Consider the following 19,631-nt stretch of genomic DNA (forward strand, 5'->3'; position numbering starts at 1 on the left):
GCGTTATCATAACTGACCATTTGGTGTTTTGAATATTTATAAGCATTTCCCTGCACAGTCACTCATGTTTCCATTGAACACCAGCTTCCATTCATTCATTGCAAATTTTCCGAGGAGATTTCTCTTAAGAAAAAGAAAAAAAAAAATAAAGCTCTGTGAGGGACTGACTCTTCCTCTCCATTTTACACACAGAACCTGTGTGGCAGAAGCACTGAGCAGAGAGCAGCTGAAGCACATGTTTGACTTTACCAAACCACAGTATTTTACTCCAGCTTCCCTAAATAAGGAACAAGAGAGGAAACAGAGTCCTCTTTTTGGATCCAGTGACAAATGCTCCCACGGTACACCAAGAATTATGGTAAGTGTTTTGGCAGAGGACAAGACATCCTCATACCTTTATAGTCTTCCATCTAAGAGCTTTAGTTAAAAAGGTCAGCATCTACATTTGACTTTTAAAGTTACAGTTATGTCTTGTACCAGTGCCAAGAGCACATCCCAAAGGGCTCCTCACATTTATTTCACATACATTTAGTAACACTGTCGGTGGACAGAGGGCAGACAGAGTGCACAGGAGAGGTTTTGTGAGCACAGCAACAGCAGGCACCCTCGTACATTGTAATTTGAACGGGGATGACCCAATGGGGACAGTCACGGCACCTATCTACTGGTGATCTGAATCATGACATTATTGCTTTGGTATAGGATAACTGCAGGAAATCAATGCACCCAAGGAGCAAAAATTGAGCCAGCCCTTCTCTGACAAAGCGTTTCATTACTAACATTCACCTATGGTACATTTTTTCCACAGAGAAAATCCGCTTCTTTACTTGACTCTCGTTATGAGATTACCTTTTGAAGAGGATGGAGCCACTCGGTTTTATAAAGAGTTAAATCAGAAAGATATTAGGCATCGAATATCTGACTGTAACGGTGAGGCCAGCAAAAGTCAAGAAACAGTGTGGTACACAGAATAGAGAAACATTCAATTTAGAAAACTAAGTTTTCCATGGAAAAATATGGTGGTACTCAGTGTGACAATGCAAAATAAACAGTGCAGCTTCTTAACAGAACTGTCATGACTTAAGCTTTTCAAACTGCTGCTCCTCAGTCTCACAGGAAGACGCCAACATTCCTCTATCTGCTTATTTGCTTAACCATTCAAAAAGTCTACTTTCTAACCAAATTACAGAGGTAAGTACCTTAATGCTATGTTATTCTCATTACTGAGGCACCATCCTACATACTTGCTTTGGCAAGCCAAGCGCAAGCTCTTGTTTATTGCAGGAATGCAATTACAACACAGGTTTCTGCTAAACTAGAAGGAAGTCTAAGTAACACACAGCTGTAAGTTTTTGCACAGAAACTGAATTTTACTACCGCAAAGGGAAAAAAAAAAAATAATAATGTTGTTTTCCCTCTCCAGGCTGTATGTGGGAATAGCATCCTTAAGATAAAACTGCAAGATACTCACTATAATGTAAATTTTGTTTAAAAACTATAGTGGTATTTTTCTGAAAAGCAGCTTGTAAAGCACATTTCATCTTATGGTTACAGAAAAGCACATTTACACGCCAGTTATAGTAAAAATGCTCAAAACAGCAGCTGGTAGAAAGTCAGGAGACATTTGTTAGGACAACAGGGCTTGGTTTCCCACAGCCATTGCACCTTTTATAAATTGTTACATCTTAAGAATATAGCAGGATCATTCTTGCCTGGTAAAACCATCACGTCTGCTTTACGCACACACAAACCACGACCAAGATGCAATTCAAATGAAAAGAAAAACCAAAAAAACCCCAGTCCACAAAAATCAGCAATTTTACTGTAAAGCTTGCTGGTATGAAGATGAGCGATCATAAAAGACAGATCTTACCATTAGCGTTTTTCCCACAGATGAGGTGCTCGTAAGGTTGCAACACTCCCCAAAGTTCAGCATCATTGTTGATAACCATCTCCAGGATTTCAGCTGAGATCTCCCCTCCTCCACCATCTGGGCTCTGACTTGCCAAAACCCTAGCCTTAATCTCTTCTACGAGGTTTTCCATGCAAGCAGTTAAAGAGATGGCTGCGTATTCATGGATCCTAACTGAGATCCTAGTGTCCACCATCCACCTGAAAAACCTCCCCACTGAAAAGGTGAGGCCGCATCTGGCTGATTTACCTTTCCTCAGTCCATCTCCAGCACTCATGCTGTACAGAGAGAGCGCCTTGACAGTCGCCAAGACACAGCTTTCTGACAACGACCAGCTCTGGATGAGCTTGATAGCGCTCTGCACCTCAAACCTGGTGCACTTGGAGTGCATCACGCTGAGACGCTGAGCTTCCCTGGAGATCCTGATCAAGGCGCGCCTCAGCAACTGCGAGAGCCGCCTGACAGCTTCCTGAGAAAAGGTTCTGGTATTGCCATCTCCCTTCCCTTTTCTGAGTATTTTTCCAATGTCTTCATCAGTCCAAGGGTATTCCTCTAGATCCGGCAGCTTAGGACACTTGGAAAAGATATCTGCAACCTCAGGGTCTTCCGGCAGAACAGTGTTCACGGTATCCCAGCTGTTGTTCCTACTGTTCATGGAGCCCGAGTAGTACCACCAGTTGCCTCTGTGCTGAGAAGAGGTGAAGGCTTGGGAGTTGGACTTGGAAGAAGAGAGACTAAGGGACCTGCAGGAATCCCCTGCCCCATAACCAGAGTCCAAAGTTAAATCCTCCAGGGTCTTCAGAGTAGAGCTGTATATCCCAGCCATAGGAAAGACGGGTCAAGCCAACCGCAACGAGCACGAAAGGTGAAGCTGGCACAGATCCCTCCTGCGCCTACCGAGCCAGAGCCGCCTGCCCCACCAGCGGCGCGGGAGGATTTGCAGCACGGCGGGAAGGAGCCCTCCCCGCACGCCGGCTCCGCCGAGGGTCGGCTACCTCCATCCCGTGGGGAAGCTGCGCTCAGCCATCTGCGTGCCTGGGGAGGGCCGGCTGGCGGTGGCGAGCCCGGGTTGGCGGTGGCGAGCCCCGGCAGGTCGCGGGGCCGCTCGGCGGGACACTTCGCGGCGGCTCCGACTCAACTTCTCCGCCGCAGGTCTGCCGGCCGCCCCGCCCCCGCCGCATGCAAATGAGCTGCGGGGAGCAACACCAATCAGCGGCGCCGACCCAGAGCGCCTCCGCCAATGAAAGGCGATTTGGGGCGGGCTCGTATGCAAATAGCGTGGGGCGGGGCGAGGCGAGGACGGCCGGGCCGCTCCGCCGGTTTGCGGGGCCGCGGGGGGGGGGCAAGGAGGGCTCGGCCGCCGCTGGCCCCGCTTGCTCAGGGTGGCTTCCCGCCCTGCCCAGCCCTCGGGAACGGCGCACCACCGGGCTGGGCGGTGTGACGGCTCCCCGGGGCGAGGGTCGCGCACGCCTGGTCCCCGCGGGGGTCAGCGCCTGAATGGAGGATTGTGCTGGCGGCGGCGAAGCCGGGGCGGCGGCTCCTGAAAGGAGCCTTTGTGCGGCGGTTTACACAGCCGTGACCTTGAACCGGGAGCCGGGCAGGAAACCGAGGGGTCTGTGTTGTCTCTCCCCTCCCTCCGCATCACCCATGGGCCCGCCCGGGCGGGAAGCGCGGGCCGAGGGCGCCCCCTGTCGGCCGCACCGGGAGCGGGACCTTATTAACATTAAACCGCTAATTACCGCGAAGAATCATAGAATCGTTTTGGTTGGGGGGGAACGGTTCTCTCCGCCTTCGCTTGGGACAGCCCGGCCGGCATTTCTCGTTCTCTCGCAGAGTATTTGTGTTTTCTTCATCCCTCAAACTAAACAGATTCCAATCAAAACCACCCAGCGTCACGTCCTCTTGTCTTTCGACTGTACGAGGCAAAAGGTTTCACTTAGAAGTTGTCTAAATTTGTAACAGTGGGCTGACTGCAATGACACCCACTTCACAAGGCAATAACGAACGCATCAAACACTTTGCACCTTTTTTTTTTTTTTGTTAGGAAGGTGCATTTAAAACTCTGAAGGTAGATATTTCCTAGTTCCACTCGTGGAGCAGCAACCTGTTCTCAGCCTGTGACACTTTGCCTTGCAGCAGAGGAAGCAGAAGGGTCACCTTTGCACATAACGGGACCCAGGGCACAGCTTTCCTGCGAAGGCCAGAGCTAACAAACCCTTCGGGCAGCGGTTGCCATTGACCACCTCTTCGCACAGCTGGGAATTCACTGTTCCACAGACTTTTCTCCTGTCTGCGGTACAAGAGATCTCCTACTTCAAAAACAGGATCTTGTTTTGTACTGCGGTATACACACTGCTTAGTGTCAGTGAAAAAATATGTCAGAACAACTATTAGATTTAGATAAAATACTCGAAAAATCACATCTTTTACTTAGGCGCTTCTGCTCACAGGAACGAGCCGCTTCCATTTATACTAAAAGACAAAATATTTAACAGGCCATATTAACTTCCCACTAGTTGACCCTCAAAACTGCCTTTCTTTTTTTTTTTTTTTAACATTACATCTTCTTTTATCTTTCTTAGATCTAACTCCCACTATAATTCATAGCTTCTCCCCATGAAAGCACGAACATGAAGCGTAAGTTGTTTAATAAAACCAGACATAATTCTCTCACAGTCATGGAATCACAGAATGGTTTGGATTGGAAGGGACCTTAAAGATCATCTAGTTCCAAGCCCCTGCCCTGGGCAGGGACACCTCCCACTGGTCATTCCAATTTATTTGGAAATCGTAACTCAGCACTTCATTCGTGCTCCACTGTCAGTTTAGAAATAAGTATTTTTACTACACAATTCCAATACCTTGGCTGTTATTTTACAGATCAAAGCTAACTCTGCTATTTTGTCATGTTTTTTCAGACTCAAGCACTATTTTGAAGAGTTTCAAGCCCAGCAAAGACGCCACAGCTGAGAGCACACATGGTAAGTAAGTACCTGGATGTAAGACAAGGCATTACTGATTCAAAATACACAGTTTTAAGTCTTGTGCATTCAGTCAATACACTTCTTTTTTAAAATATTATCTTTCCACTCTTACACCTTACTGTGGACTACTCTAGACTTCTTAACCATGACTTTCGGTAGGTGTCCGTCCCTCCTGTCCCTGCACGTCTCCGCTGCCTCCTCAAAACAAGGCTACTATGTGTTAGTTGCTTGTCCGTATCCCTAAGACGTCACACAGAAGACTCATGTCTCCATGCTGAACTCTTTACAAATGGGAAACAGGCAGGAAGACCGATCTCTATCGCCTCTTTCTCACTAAAAAGCCCTTGTGCTTTGTTTTGTGATGCCCCTTTGCAAAAGCTTTCTCTAAAAGTCATCCTGTTCTGTCTGCCTTGTAAGATTAATTTCAACCATAAAAGCAAGCAGAAATTGCCACTGAGAATCACTGCATGGTTGGCCACTGGGAACTTGACGTTATTTGGGAAAAACACAGCTGTGCAAGTATTTGACACATTGCTAGAAATCGTTTCTATTCTTTCCCTTTATCACACTTCTCCAATACTCCCACACAGTTTGTTATTCCTAACATTCCAAGTAACATAACAATATAAGAATAATCTGGCTTAACAAGCAGCGTCTGCTTTCTTACTTCCCTCATACCACGTTTTCTCAGTGTTAGGAGTTACACTACTTTCCATTTTTAGAATCTCACATGTAGCATTTCCTTAAACAACAACGCTTTGCCTGATAAATCCTTCTCTCCCTCTGCTGCAAAGGTATCACCAGCTTTCTCCAAAGGCAAACCGACCGTGGAACAGAAGCCCCTGAGTACAGAAAGGATATTTCTCACTGAAGATTTAAACCTCAAGCTCCAAGACAGCCAACACAATAAAAACAAAACTGGGGTGGGAGGAAGAGGACCAAACAAATAAGGGTTCTCTACTAGCACTTCTCAATTTCATGTGCATTATTTATCCGTGACAGAACAATTTCATCACGTGCTCTGTGCTCTTCAATGTCAATGCACTGTATCAGACAACTAGAAATAGCCAATTTTGTAGCAGATTTCTAAAAACAACTAAAAGAAACATGAACTATGGAAGGTAATAATCAAATTATTTTCTTTATACGAAAAAGAAGAAAATAGTTCACTTTCAGACAAGACACATATATTTGTAACAAAACTATAGACTATGTTATGAAAACTAATGTGTATTTCCAGAAAGCCATTACTATACTGGGCTAACACAAAATTGCCAACGCAAACAATCAAGATTACAAGTCATAGATCAAAACACTGATAAGAAAAACATAACATTCCTGGATTTACAAGGCACAACAAGTATCGGTCTCTTTTTGCATGTGTTTCAACTGGAGCCATTAGGGATCACAAATTATTTTCATACAACAAAAGTCAACTTTCTATAGACAGGTTTTCTCATAATCATTTGTCTCTAAAATTAAAGTGTTAAGAAAGTAGAAGGTATCAGAAGACTTTGAGGAACACAGACAAAACAGATGAAGGATGTAACACTGAAGTCCCATAACAAATGAAAATATGGCACTCTAGAACCCCCATTTTCTTTCATGTAAAGAGTGCAGATACAAGTGTTATTCCAGCTCTGACACAGTGATGGAGTTTTAAAACCTCTAATTTCAAGTACATCAGAATTAATTAGAATTAAAAAGCAGCAGCGTTCTCCAATACACAAACAGCAACTAGACAAACAGCATCAAACCTGTTTACAAAATAATCACTTCTTTTAGTTTTTCAAGGAAACATACCAAAGCAAATGTAAGCCCTCATAAATTTAATCTGTACCAAAGACTCCAGATCAATACTTTTTAGAGTAACCAATAGCTAGATTAATTTGTTACTTCTTCAAACCACAAAGTTCAGTGCATTCCTAGAAAATAACGTTCACATACACGCTATTGAGCGCTATATACATCCCTTACCACTAGCTCCCACATGAACTTATTTTACTTACTTGTAAAGTAAAGAAGGCTCAAGCTTTTCCACCAGGAAAAGGAGGGGGAGGGGGAACGGGCAAGAGAAAAAATTAAATACCACAACTATCCTTATCAGAGCACTCAAAAAAAAGCTGTTTGAATGCTGCAACCAAACCCCTGAAGTAGTACCTACAGAGCACCTGGCAGAGGAGCCATTTAGCCATTTCCAAGCCTTATTTACTGCAGCTGCGGGCTGGAGTGTTAATTAGCCAAAAGGCTCAACGACTGGCAGGGCTCCTCCATGGGACATAAACTGCTTCAATGGTTATTGCTAGAAATTTCCTCTCAAGCTGCTCCCTTTATTTTGAGCAAGTACTAATTCTGTTTGCTCGCTGTAAAAAGATGGCATTTTGCTTATATAGCTACTTAATTTAACTGCATTTTACCTGCAACATTCAGAACTACCTTTTTTTAGTAATTGTTAACAGTTACTGCCCAATCACTGAAAATCAAAATCAGTCTGAGCCCATACACCAGAAGATGTGGGGTAAAAGCAGAGATGAAGTGTGACTAGAGCAGGTAAATCACACATCAGGTCTAAATCAAATGCAAAAAAAAAAAAAAAAAAGGCTTGCTGCATTTAAGAAAATATATTTTGCATATTTTCAAAGCAATACTGATGAAGAGATAATGTACATCTGGTGTGTTTTCTACAGTACAGCAAAACCCCCATCCAGCAAAGGTGCTCAATTTAATGTCTAACTGGAGTTGAGGGTCCAGTTCAGCAGTTACCAAATACTCACTGCTGACCTCACCAGTTACCAAACAATAACAGAGGTCCCAGCTGTGTCTTCCCAGCTGCAGAGACTTTTCCTGCTGTATGTAATAAGTCAGCTTCTTCCCCCATTCATTTTGTGCGGATTGGTCTTTTCAAAGGTTACAACACTTACATTTCAGAATGTGTTAATTGGTAATTCATAGGTAAATTTACTTGAGAGCACTCATTAAAATTTAAAAAGAGAACACAGAATCTCATGAATGTACAATTTCAGTCCAAGCCTTTGTTCTTCAAAATCCTCAGAAATAATACCATCCCTTGTGTAAACTTTTCAAGTAGTTAGAACTCATTGAAATCAGAGAATATACTGAAAAAATCTTCAGGCTTGTTGATAATAAATAGTGATCACATCTTCTCCCTGTCTCGGTTTTATCTGTAATTTAGCATAGACTTAAATTACATTAACAATTCCACAGAAACACTCCTGCCTAACAAATCCTGCCTATTTTTTTCTACTCTACTCATTAGTCTAATGAAAGACATTACCTGTCCTTACATAACGTGCCCTACTGATATCCTTAGACTGTCAATTAAAACAGAATTTCTATTTTAAAAAGGTCACTTTTTTTTTTCGGTAAAGTAAGTTTGCTTAGCATAGGAAATCAGCCCAGATTAGCTTTACTGTTATTTGCAGTGACAGATAAAGCACTGCTTCTCAAAATTATTACTAATGTCAAGAAATAAGGGGTCATGTCTATCATGACTGGTAGTGACTGTTAAGCAAGACCATTTCAAGAACAAGATTGACAAGAAGATTTTCCACAACAACCTGCTTCTGACACACATGTTCAGATATGAAAAGCATAAGAAACATTGAGAATCCATTAAAAATATCCTCTCTACTTTCAAAAGCTGCCTTTTGTAGTAGATATAGTTAGAGATAAGGAACTTGGAGTGAAATCTCTGTGCACGTGTGTAATTCCTGAGATGAATAAAAAAGTAGTTTCCTGCTGCTGCTGTACAGACAGCTTAACTGGCCAGCTTTGGCTGTACTGCGCTCCTCCAGAAGTCATTCAAAGCAACTAGCTACAAACCAGTCAGCCTCATCATTATCCTCAGGAAAGGGATGGAACAAATAATCCTGGAAACCATTTGCAAACACGCTAAGGACAAAAAAGTTGTTTAGAGTAGTCAGCATTGATTTATGAAAGGAAAATGATGCCTGACTAACCTGACAGCCTTCTATGATGAAATCACTAGCATGATGGATGAGGGAAGAGCAGTTGATATTGTTTATCTCCACTTCAGCAGGACTTTCAACACTCACTGACTTATAGCCTAGATAAGCAGTCAGGGAGGTAGACTGGAAACTGCCTGAGCTGCTGGGCTTAAAGGCTTGTGATCAGCATCACAAAGTTGAGCTGGAAGCCAGTCGGGAAGTTTGCAGGTGACAAAAGTGGGAGGAGTGATTGATACAGCAGGTGCTGCCATTCAGAGGGTCCTCAACAGGCTGAAGAAATGGTCAAACAGGAATTTCATGAAGTTCCTCATGAACAAGGTGAGCACCGAGTCCTGTGTCTAGGAATAACCCCATGCATTGCTACATGCTGGGGGCTGACCAGTTGGAAAACATTTTGCATCATAAGACATTTTGTAGGTGAAGATATCTTTAAATCAAACACTTTCTAAGACTGAAAGTAGTATTCAAGATGCTTCCTATGCTTGTTAGATGTAGGAAATTGCCACCCTCCTCAGTAGCTGTTTCATGTGTAATGCATTTACTCCGTGTTTGCTTTGAAAACATTTTTAAAATAGGAAAAGCAAGCTAATTAGAAATAACCAATGAGGTTTCACCTAATTTAAAATGTAATCCTGAAAAAACATTTCTGTCCAGAAATTCAGACTGTATGAAGAGGTGATATAAAAATACTTTTTACTTTAAAATGCATCAGGCGACTGAACAAGTATTATAGTAGGCCTTATTTGGGAAGATTATGGAACTACAAAAATTATGGATCTATGTTTGATCCTTTTGTCGTATGAATAACACAATAAAATGACTGTGATGACAAAGGATGGGAAAAACTGTCAGAATAAGAAAGACTAGCATCTGAAAAATGCATTAAATTCCTGGATGATAACTTGGTACAATCCCAGATTTTCCCAATCACTAGCAGCAAGGTCTTACCAGTGAGGGTTGGTGGGGGGAATCATATTATATCATCGGGAATCAAATCAAATGAAGGAGACAGACAAGTATTTGCTTCGTCACATGACATTATTCAAGGCAAATGGTGTACTGCAACTTACCGAGGCCTGTTTTCCCAAGGCTTTTCTTCTCATTTTAGATCTTACTGTTAATTAAAATTTTACAGTGCCTGCATTTTCTTTCTTATGCAGGGATGAAATGACTAAAACGTTCCTACAGTCATTAGGCATTACCAAAATAGCTGCAAATAATGATGCTGTTCTTCAGCATTTAATTGATATTAATTTATAACATCCAGCTATAAAGTTACAGCAGGATAAACTTCCCTAGTCACCTAGATATCTATCTCTGATATAACACCAGGTCTGACAAGTCTATATATGATTAGCTACCAGTCTAAAATAATTCTTTGGAGACACTTGCAATAATCTCAGTTATCTGGTGACACATCATGTTTCCACTACTGTATCGCATATGTGTGGAAATGTGCTGCAGTCCCATGTGCCAGATACTCACATATTTGGATGAACTTCACATCAAAATTACAATTATTACTATACCCATTCACTGGCTGCAAGATTAACCTGTCTCATGAGGCACTTGATAGAGCAAATTACATGTATAGATCGCAACGGATGTGTGTCATGCTTCCTGGCACGTGCGTACCGAAGTAATGTTCATGTCCTCAACCCTCTCGTATCAGCCAGTAATACAGTATTGACAATAACATTATCAAGAGTCAACCACTATGATCACAGAGTCAGTGGAAAGAATAGCCATAGAGACAGGCATTTATAGTTTAAATATTGCATTTTTCATAATCCTTAACAGTCAGGAAACTGTCAGGAAACCAAATAAAGTATTATCTTCTAACACTGCTATAAAGTGTATGCCCTAGTGCATCAGTCCATGCTGAGAACAGTGTTTATATAAAATGGCAAACAATGCTGAAAAGAATTGAAGACAAATGATAGGCGATAATGCACGGGCAAACCCCAAGTCTTAAAAATGCCTTCTACCGTGTCCAGAATCATTCACAGCATTAGGACAACTGCTGCAGTATTTATTGCGGTACTGACATACACCAGTCTAGCAATAGTTTCCTAGCTGATGCAGGATCTCATTCCACAAGGTTCATACCAGCTCTCACAAGGGCTACTACTGCATCACAGTCTATAAAGGCTAATACACAAATTCTGTTTCTCCCTGGTTGTGCTTAGTGAGAGCTTTATTTTCCCAAGGAATACCAAATTTTGTAGGATTAGGCAGCTCCACTGTAACACAGTAACCCACTGACTCCCTCTTGAGGCTGGCTGTATGGAAATACCATGATAACACTGTACTTAAACTGCTCCAGGACGTCTTATCAAACATGTAGTCCTTCTATTCACTGCAAGATGAAGAATGCTCAGGGGAAGGACGAATACCAGCTTTCCCATTGCTGTGTGAACAACTGCTGTTTGACACACCTCGGGTAATGGGGGTGCGTGTGAGCACTGATGAGGCCCTGCACATGCGGCACAGCTTCAAACAGATCACATCCTACGGTGTGGCACTATCACCACAAGGTGTCTTGCCTCACTGAGTGATCAACAAATGCGCAACGCCTTACATACATAACTGCTTAGAATAGTTGCAGGATTGCCCAGCATAACATCTGAACTGCATGGTAGTGAAGTCACTGACTTTCTATTTAAAAAACTTGAAATAGAGATCTGCTTGCTTTCGTTATCCCTAGCATGAAGCCTCTGGAAGAGGGAGTACCCCTTTCTGTTCACAATATATTGGCAAGACAGACACTGCATAGTGCACTGTTGCAAACACCTGCTTCACGAAGACAAAATCTGCAATTTTGCATGAGGAGGAGGTTTAAACTTACTCATTTGTAGATCGTGTTCCCAGAGTAGTACCTGACGAGATGGCCCGTCATGACAAGGTGTCATGCCTACCAATCTAGGCATCTCTCTGTGCAGTAACATGTTCCTCATCAACAAAATGCAACTGGAAGAAAAAGGAAGGAAAAAGCAAGTGAGACACGGATGGGAAAACAAAGTGAGGATAAGAGTCAAGCTGACACATTACGAGAAGTGCAATGTGGTAGTGGAACCTCATTGCTGTATTTTTCTAACCTGCCCTCAGTGAGGAGCGAATCAAAAACTTTGTGATGCTTCAGGTGCCTCACTTTGAATTGGAACACACCTTTGAGCTGATCAGCAGTGTACATTCCTGTCTGCTGTGGAGCTGGTACACGCTACGCCACCCACTGTCAATGAATTGTTTCTACCGCAAGTGTCCCACCAGGCCTCCTGTGCTCACTGTTGGCTAACTCTTGGGCGTGCAGCTACCTTGGATGCCTACTGTAAAAGGAGTAAGCCAGCTGTGAAAAACTGAGCTGAGTAAACCAACCTGTGCTGTGTGAACACATCTGTTAGCATGTACAGTCCATGTATTCCAGCCAGAAACAGAAATCCTAGGTTGAAGGCTAACAAGAGAAGGCATGCTTGTGTTAAGTTGTCCTCTTTCTGTCCGTCTTTTGAGACTGTCCTACACCAAAAGGTCAGTAGTGTCTACCCTGTCTTACACTGTACACTCTAATGCCTGGAGCGTTCTCCCTCCCATCCTTACTAGGATGCTATGTGTGGCCTTGGGTGACAGACCCATGGGAAGATGTCTTCTGCAATTAGGAACCTCAGAATGGAGTTGGATAGGAAGTGTACACGAAAGCATCAATAGGAAAAGACAGGAGGTGTGATGACTAGCCCTTCACCAAGATGATGTCATATAATTTCTATAAACTGCATTCCAGTATGCTGTTGATGTTGTTTCCATAGGAAGTATGGGTCAAATGGGGTTTGTACACAGGGACCACTACTTTTTCCTGATCTGTGCAGAAAAGATTCCAAGGAGGCATATACACACATGGGAATGTATGGATGCTTGTCAGAGCCACTTCTTGCCAGGAGATGCACGCATCCTACTGTGTTTAAGGCAGTCACATGCTCTCCTTCACATACATTCTGCTTTCTTTTCTGAAATTTAAAATGGCCTTGCTCACCACTATTGACGGAATTCAGGAGTGTGAAGCTGTCCTAAGACCTGCTAACAGCGTGTTAAGCTGATGGTGCTGGAAGTGACACCTCCAGTCTAGACCATCTCCAGGTACAGCAGAGCTATGCCCAAGACTTCTCATGAACCCAAGCCAAAATGCTAAAACGCCTGATGATTTTGTGTTCACAGACTTACTGGGTTGTTTTTCAGGTTATCCTGAGCAGTGACAAGGTTGCTTTGCACCCTCCAGAAAGCCATATTCTCAGGCTAGATGTGGTGTACTCTAGCAAGGAATAAGGCAGCATTATGAAGCATATGAGAGTATGATGCCTTCTGGGATGGCACTGGAGGAGAGTCAAGCAGAGGAAGCCAGTCTTTGTGCTGTGCCCTCCATGCTGTTGTTACAATTGTCTTTTAGCTATTCTTTCAGACACACCAGGGCTTCATCAGCAAGTCTCCTAGTATATTTGATCCAGAAAGACCTCAGGAGTGAATTAAATATACAACTTAAGCCATGGAGGCCCAGGCCAAGGGATTGAGAGAGCTATGCAAAGGGACAGTGTAGATATATCCAGGAAATCCTCAGCACCACAAAGGACCTAGCAGCTGGCACACATGGCTCATTTTAAGTCTTGTCTAAATCTAACATTTGAACTTGATTCTTCCCGTATTCTATGAAACTCTTTTAGCCACCAACTATTTGCTGTTTTGGTTTGGTAGTAAATCAATAACACATAGAGCCAGCACAGTAGCAAAGGGCAAGCAAGCCAGATAGACATATTGCTGCAGTATTATCACCCTCGTACTCATCTGGAAAGTAGGAGAGAAAAGTTCACACACGTTTGTGTGAAAAAGTACAATGGATCAGCACAACCACTAATTACCAAAAGAATGCCAAACCTGTTAGAATAAGGAAAAAAAACCAAAACCACACAACAAAACATCTTAATTTGCAGAGAACTATCATTTTACTTTGCAATCTCTCATTTTTTTCTTTGATTTCTCTGATAAACTCAAGAGATTTTAGATATTTCCACCATACACTAGAAAACTTTGCCTACGTGCTCATAAACCTAGAATAGAATCTTATAAATGTTTCAGTTTGAGGTATACTTCATATTTAGGTACCTCAGAGACAATATCATATAATGGTAATTTAGTAAATAAATGAGTGATTGACCAAAATTACGCTGAAATTTTAATAAAATTATATCTAAAACTTATAAGGCATATGCAAAAAGTGTTATAACTCACCCGGCATGACCATCAATATTGGCCTTTTTATGAAAAACAAAACAGAAAACAAAGCTTTGTAACACTAGTAGGCCACTGAAACATGAAAGTTTGAGACAGAGGTAAAATCTTCATGTTTCTCTCTCAAAGATTCTGTAACACAGTCTCAAAAAGATCTTTTTACTCTATATAACACCATAACAGCACAGTAACTAGTATTCTAATAGTCATCACCAAATTATACTGGCCATATTAAAAACTTTAAGAAATCTTCTTGATGAGAAGATTTAATCTTAGTGTGTTGGAGCAGGGATTTGTAGTTTGACACTTATTGCCCAAGTGAGTGTACTAATTAATGAAAACTTTCTGAGTTTATATGACAGTTAAAAAGTAACTTACATAATGCACTGTTCATACTTTTCAATATGCTTGTTCCTAGTTTTTCATGTGAATTAACCACATTTTATCATCTCATACTCTTGTGAAGATGCTGAATGTGTATACCACCATGTTTTTGCTACAACAGAAGAGCATGCGTACTTCCAACCCAAAAAGTAAAATCATGTGAAAAACAGTAGAGAAACAATGGCATAATAAGGTTCCAAAACTCATTGTCAGTTGAGTACATTGTCGGCACATGTAGCCGAGTTGTTAATCAGCAGTATTGGCTGAAGAACTACCTAGTCAATGCATTGTCTTAATAAACGTAACACCATCTACCCTCTTATATACCTTATTCCAGTTATGACACAGGGTTGCTTGTTATCGTATAACCCAGGAATATTTTTCCTACAAGGAGACCACTGGCACAGGCCAATTTGTTATTGACGCTCAGGATGAAACATATGCTGTAAGCAATGGGTAGATAATTACCAACTCCTTTTTTTTCCACCTGCATCATTGGGAAGGCATACCTGTGACACATCATCTGTAATGGAAGTATCACAGTGCTATATAATGTCCTACGCGTAGCACATCTCAGTAACTGGTCCTAAAAAAAATATAGGAATAGTCTATATGATTCAGGAAAAGTGGGGCTAGTGCCAGGATTACGAAGTATGGGATCCACCAGCGCTCAATAAAATGATGAATCAGAGATGTATCAGAGGTTGACAAAAGAATTAAATTAAATGAAGAAGGGTGGGTGAATGTCATAGGATAAGTCATTAGAACCGGACCACAACAAGAACCTTCTCGTTCAAATGCATTAAAATAAAACCTTGGTCTATCCCCAATCCATAGGAAAATATTTGGCAGTTAACATTCAAGTACAATGGAGCCTTTTATGAATAGGATATATTGGTTACAAACCCTGTGACAGGTAAGCAGGAAAAGGAGTAAAAACATCAATATAGAAGAAGATGGCAAAGAGCCTCTGGAATCTGCATGCAGGCAGAAAAGCAAGGAATCTCAACCTTCTGTATCCTGAAACCTACTTTCAGATTTCAGGAAAAAGTATGAATAATAATACTAAACAGAAGAGGTATTAGCACACTGTAAAAACAAATTAAGAAACCCCCTACTATACTAACAACATAAGAAAAGAAATATGAACCTCTTCAGCCAAATAATATGATAACCAGAGGACTATTGAAAAATAGCTGTTTTCACTGTCAGTGAATTGAAAGTAGTTGGTGGTCAAAACTTGGCCTAATTTGCATGGTTGCTATCACGTTGCTTTCTTGTAGCTGTAAACATTTATCAAACATTTTTAGACTAGAAGTATTGAAAAAAATGAAAGTAGCATACTCAGTGAAAAACGTGTATTCCTCTTAAAATTGTTTAGAAGCCCACGTTAGGGATCAAGACCCAACTGTGCTGTCCAAACACAGAACAAACACTGCTCTTAACCCAACAAATATAGGAAATGCACACAAACAAAGCTGGACAGTAACGCAGATAGATCACTGTAGATCTTTTTAGAAGATTTCAGCCTGTTTGTAAATTTGATGGTCTGTAAGTTATGATCTGTATTTCATTTTTATCCCTTCGTGGTAAATTTCTTGCCAATAAATGGCTTGTAAACCTCTTGCAAATATCCTGTAAATGGCCGGGCAGGGTGCAAGGGAGAATTAGTAGCTAGAAAGACATGTAGCAGTATAATTAACCTGGTGACTTACTATCAACCTCCAGAAAAAAAAAACCCAAAACAAAACAACCAAACAACAAACTAATAATTTGTTACAGTTTCCAGATAAGTTTCACCCCTTCTTGGTTATCAGGAAACAGCCAAGTTCTGTCCTGATACATCAAAACAACTATTTCTCCTAGCACCTTTTATAAAGTAGGAGCACATTTTAAAAACATAGCTCTCCATACGTGTAAAAAACAGAATTTTCAGGATGTCTAAAACCGATCCAAATGTCTAACTAAATGCTGTAAAGACTAATGTAGTTGTGGAATTATTTTGCTTTTTTTAGTATATTAGATGCTTCCATAATTTCAACTTGACGCAATGAATTTTCTATGAACAGAAAACCTTAGAAAAATGAGGTCAAATGCACAGAAGAGAACTTTGGCTTTAAGAATAGCCATACCTAAACACACAGAAAAAAATCTGCTCTGTTCATTTTCCACTCATCTACCTGTGGTCAAAACAGTCAAGGGCTTATCCAGGCCTTTTATTCTACTTCAGCAGAAATCAGAAGTAGCCCCTGGCAATTGTGTAAGTCTTAAACAAAATAACGGCCATCTTTGCAACGTATAATGACATATAACTAGTCAGTATGAAGAACTGCTTTTATCAGAATGACTGGAACAGCAACTCAAATGCTGCCATTACACAAGACAGCTGGGGCAAAGGGCATCAGCAAGCTGCTAGCCATATGGCAGGCACTGTGGTGGACCAATTATTCTGGGCTAGAAAAGCTCTTTTATATTTATCTAATATGCTACTAACAGTGCTGTATTTCACTCTGACTGCGCCCCTGGCTTCTTTGAATCTCCTAAGACCCCAGCATTTTTTGTAGTCTTTCTTTCTTATTGTCAAAATTAAGATATGTAAGCAGATGGTATACAGACTTTTTGCCAGTATTCCATCCTTAGATGCCTCCTATTATGATGTAAAATATACTGAGAATGACAGCTACTTAAAGTGGAAAAAAAGGCTAAAACAGTCACCCCAGAATAAAAACAGATTTTCAAAGGTACTGAGAACCTACAACTCATCTCAATTCAAACAATACTAATTAGTGTGCTAGTACCCTAGGATTAATTATTCCCTTGGTTCTATTTGTGACCATCTCAAGGGACAAACCTTGTGTCTTACGTCTTTGGCTGTTATCCCTCTTAAACAGGGCAACTAAAGAGACAGACACATTTCTTCTACAGTAAAGCAGATTTTTTAAACTGCATTTATTTCACAATTCATTGAAATTATCTTTAAAAATCTGAGTTATGTTCAGCATCTATTAATCAGCTAGTTTAAAGACAATGAAAATGAATCAGTGATGAGCTAGCTTCCATTAAATATTTTAAAGCGTATTTGTATTTTCAGGACAAAAAAAAAGTGAAAGAGAAAACATATTAAACTACATGTAGATTATAAGCATGTTGAACTTAGAAAATATTATTATCTTAATGGGATCCTGGCAGGCAATTTCTGCACTGGGAATTTGCAACAATTACCTCCAGGTGATTCCATGGGAAACTGACCCATCAAGTCAGCACACTAGATTATTATATATGTAAAATGCTTACTGATACTCTAGCATACAAATATCACGTGTACCTATTACGATTGTCACATGCATTGTAATAGTCTTTGATGTATCTCTGCTTAAAGAGCGTCAGATCTTTCACAACTTAATTAAATAGAAAAAAATCAATACAGCCTTTCTTTAGATACCTCAACATTACTTAGATGCCTAATTTAAATGCCTGAGGTTAAGGAGTTTTGACTTAGTGACTAGATCACGTATGGAGAATTTCTAGCTACGTGCCTCTTGGATTCAAAGATAGTGACATTTTCTCTTTTCATACCTTACAAATGCAACATACCTTCTTTGACTTTCCTTGTTTCCCAGCATCCACATTTGCTGTGGTTACAGCAAATCCATCTTGTTTGTTGCCATTTCACTGGCTGGTTTGCTTGGTTTTGTCCCCCATAAGTTTCCTATGATCACATTATTGTCTCTTCCAGTCGTAAGCGTGATACTATATTCATAGGAAAATTCAGAAATCATCACTGTAAAGAACAACGTGTGATCAGATCACAAATTTTAACATTGTTTTAGTACCAAAACTAACTGAAAGTCGAGGTATGAACCATGCCTAAATTCATCATTACTGGTGTTACTCACCTCACAACCTAAATGTCAGGCATATATGCGATCTCTTTTGTTCACAGTCTGTAGACCTCTAACAAAGCATGTGTCTGGTACACCTTCTCACTTGCAGCATGGAATTCTACGTTTTAATCTGAAATATTTCACTGATACTTTTCAGCACAGCATCAAACCTTTCTTTGCTTACATATCATAGAAAACATATAACAGGCAAATTCTGTTCATACAGCCAAGTAGCAGCTTCATTTTAGTTCATTTTATTGGCATATTAATGAATTTTATGAATAATCTCTATATCAGTCTAGAGCCATACTGATGCATTTAGCTACAGACATATATCCACAATTTTCAAAAGCATATCTCTAATTTTTACTGGCAATGAAAGTCCTGCTGGGCAGCCAACGTTTTTAATTGCCTTTAAGTTTCTGAAAATTCAATTGCTTTGAAAAACCAGTTCATTTAGGATTCTCTTCTTTCTACAAAATCAGAACATATAAAATTACCTCTATTGTATCAAGCTATCTCTTGGATCAAGCATCTATATTTATACATGCAAACATCCAGCAAGCCAATTAAGCACTTGACTAATTTAAAGCACATGTGACTAAGTCATACTGGATGGACGACCCATTTAAAAGCTTAAGAGCTTCTGATTCTAACAACAGAAAAAAAAATATTGCTGTGCCTAGCTTTAAATCTTTTCTTATGCAGAATGAAGCATCAATGGGCAAAATCATGTTTCAAAATACAGGCTTTATTAACTGCTGTTAGGTAAATGCTTCAGACAATGCTGCTAATAATACCGAGAACGAATGCAGAACAACATTCATAAGCTTACTTATTGGTGCTCTAAGACGAAATAAAATAAAAGAAAATGCATTAACAAAAGAAAATTGTATTTATATGATGTGAAATAATTGTAATAATGTAGTTTCTAGGAAACTTGAGATATCGAGGATGCTAAGTACATGTTTGAATACCTTACCACCTGAAAAGTGTTGCATTTCTTATTCTATTCTTCTTCTTTCAGTTATCTCAAGAAGTATATTGCAGCTGCCTTTCCAGCAGTAAATATGAAACACAAGGTCTTGATTATGATGATCAGGACTACTGTTTATGAAAATTAATAAATTATTGCAAAACATGAATATAGATGAATGAAATTCCCTTTTTGATAAAAATATTGCAAAATATATTTGACTCTAGGACT

At 40.5% G+C, this 19,631-nt stretch overlaps 1 protein-coding gene across 2 annotated transcripts in view; it reads right to left on the bottom strand.

Annotated features, from left to right (window-relative positions):
* ABTB2 (ankyrin repeat and BTB domain containing 2) overlaps nt 1–18,321 on the bottom strand; it is a 153,524-nt gene extending 135,203 nt beyond the window's left edge. Inside the window, exons 1-2 of one of the 2 annotated variants that reach the window (XM_074586392.1) lie at nt 18,135–18,321; nt 11,734–11,855 (exon numbers count right to left, since the gene is read on the bottom strand). In XM_074586392.1, the coding sequence (XP_074442493.1) occupies nt 11,734–11,855; nt 18,135–18,169 (157 nt within the window). In that variant the 5' untranslated portion in view covers nt 18,170–18,321. Of the gene's footprint in view, nt 1–1,873; nt 3,080–11,733; nt 11,856–18,134 lie in introns of those variants that run through there. The other variant, XM_074586390.1, reaches the window with a different exon arrangement.
* Between the last annotated feature and the right edge of the window lie 1,310 nt (nt 18,322–19,631).

This window comes from Larus michahellis, chromosome 4, assembly GCF_964199755.1.
Source record: "Larus michahellis chromosome 4, bLarMic1.1, whole genome shotgun sequence".
Lineage (NCBI taxonomy): Eukaryota > Metazoa > Chordata > Aves > Charadriiformes > Laridae > Larus > Larus michahellis.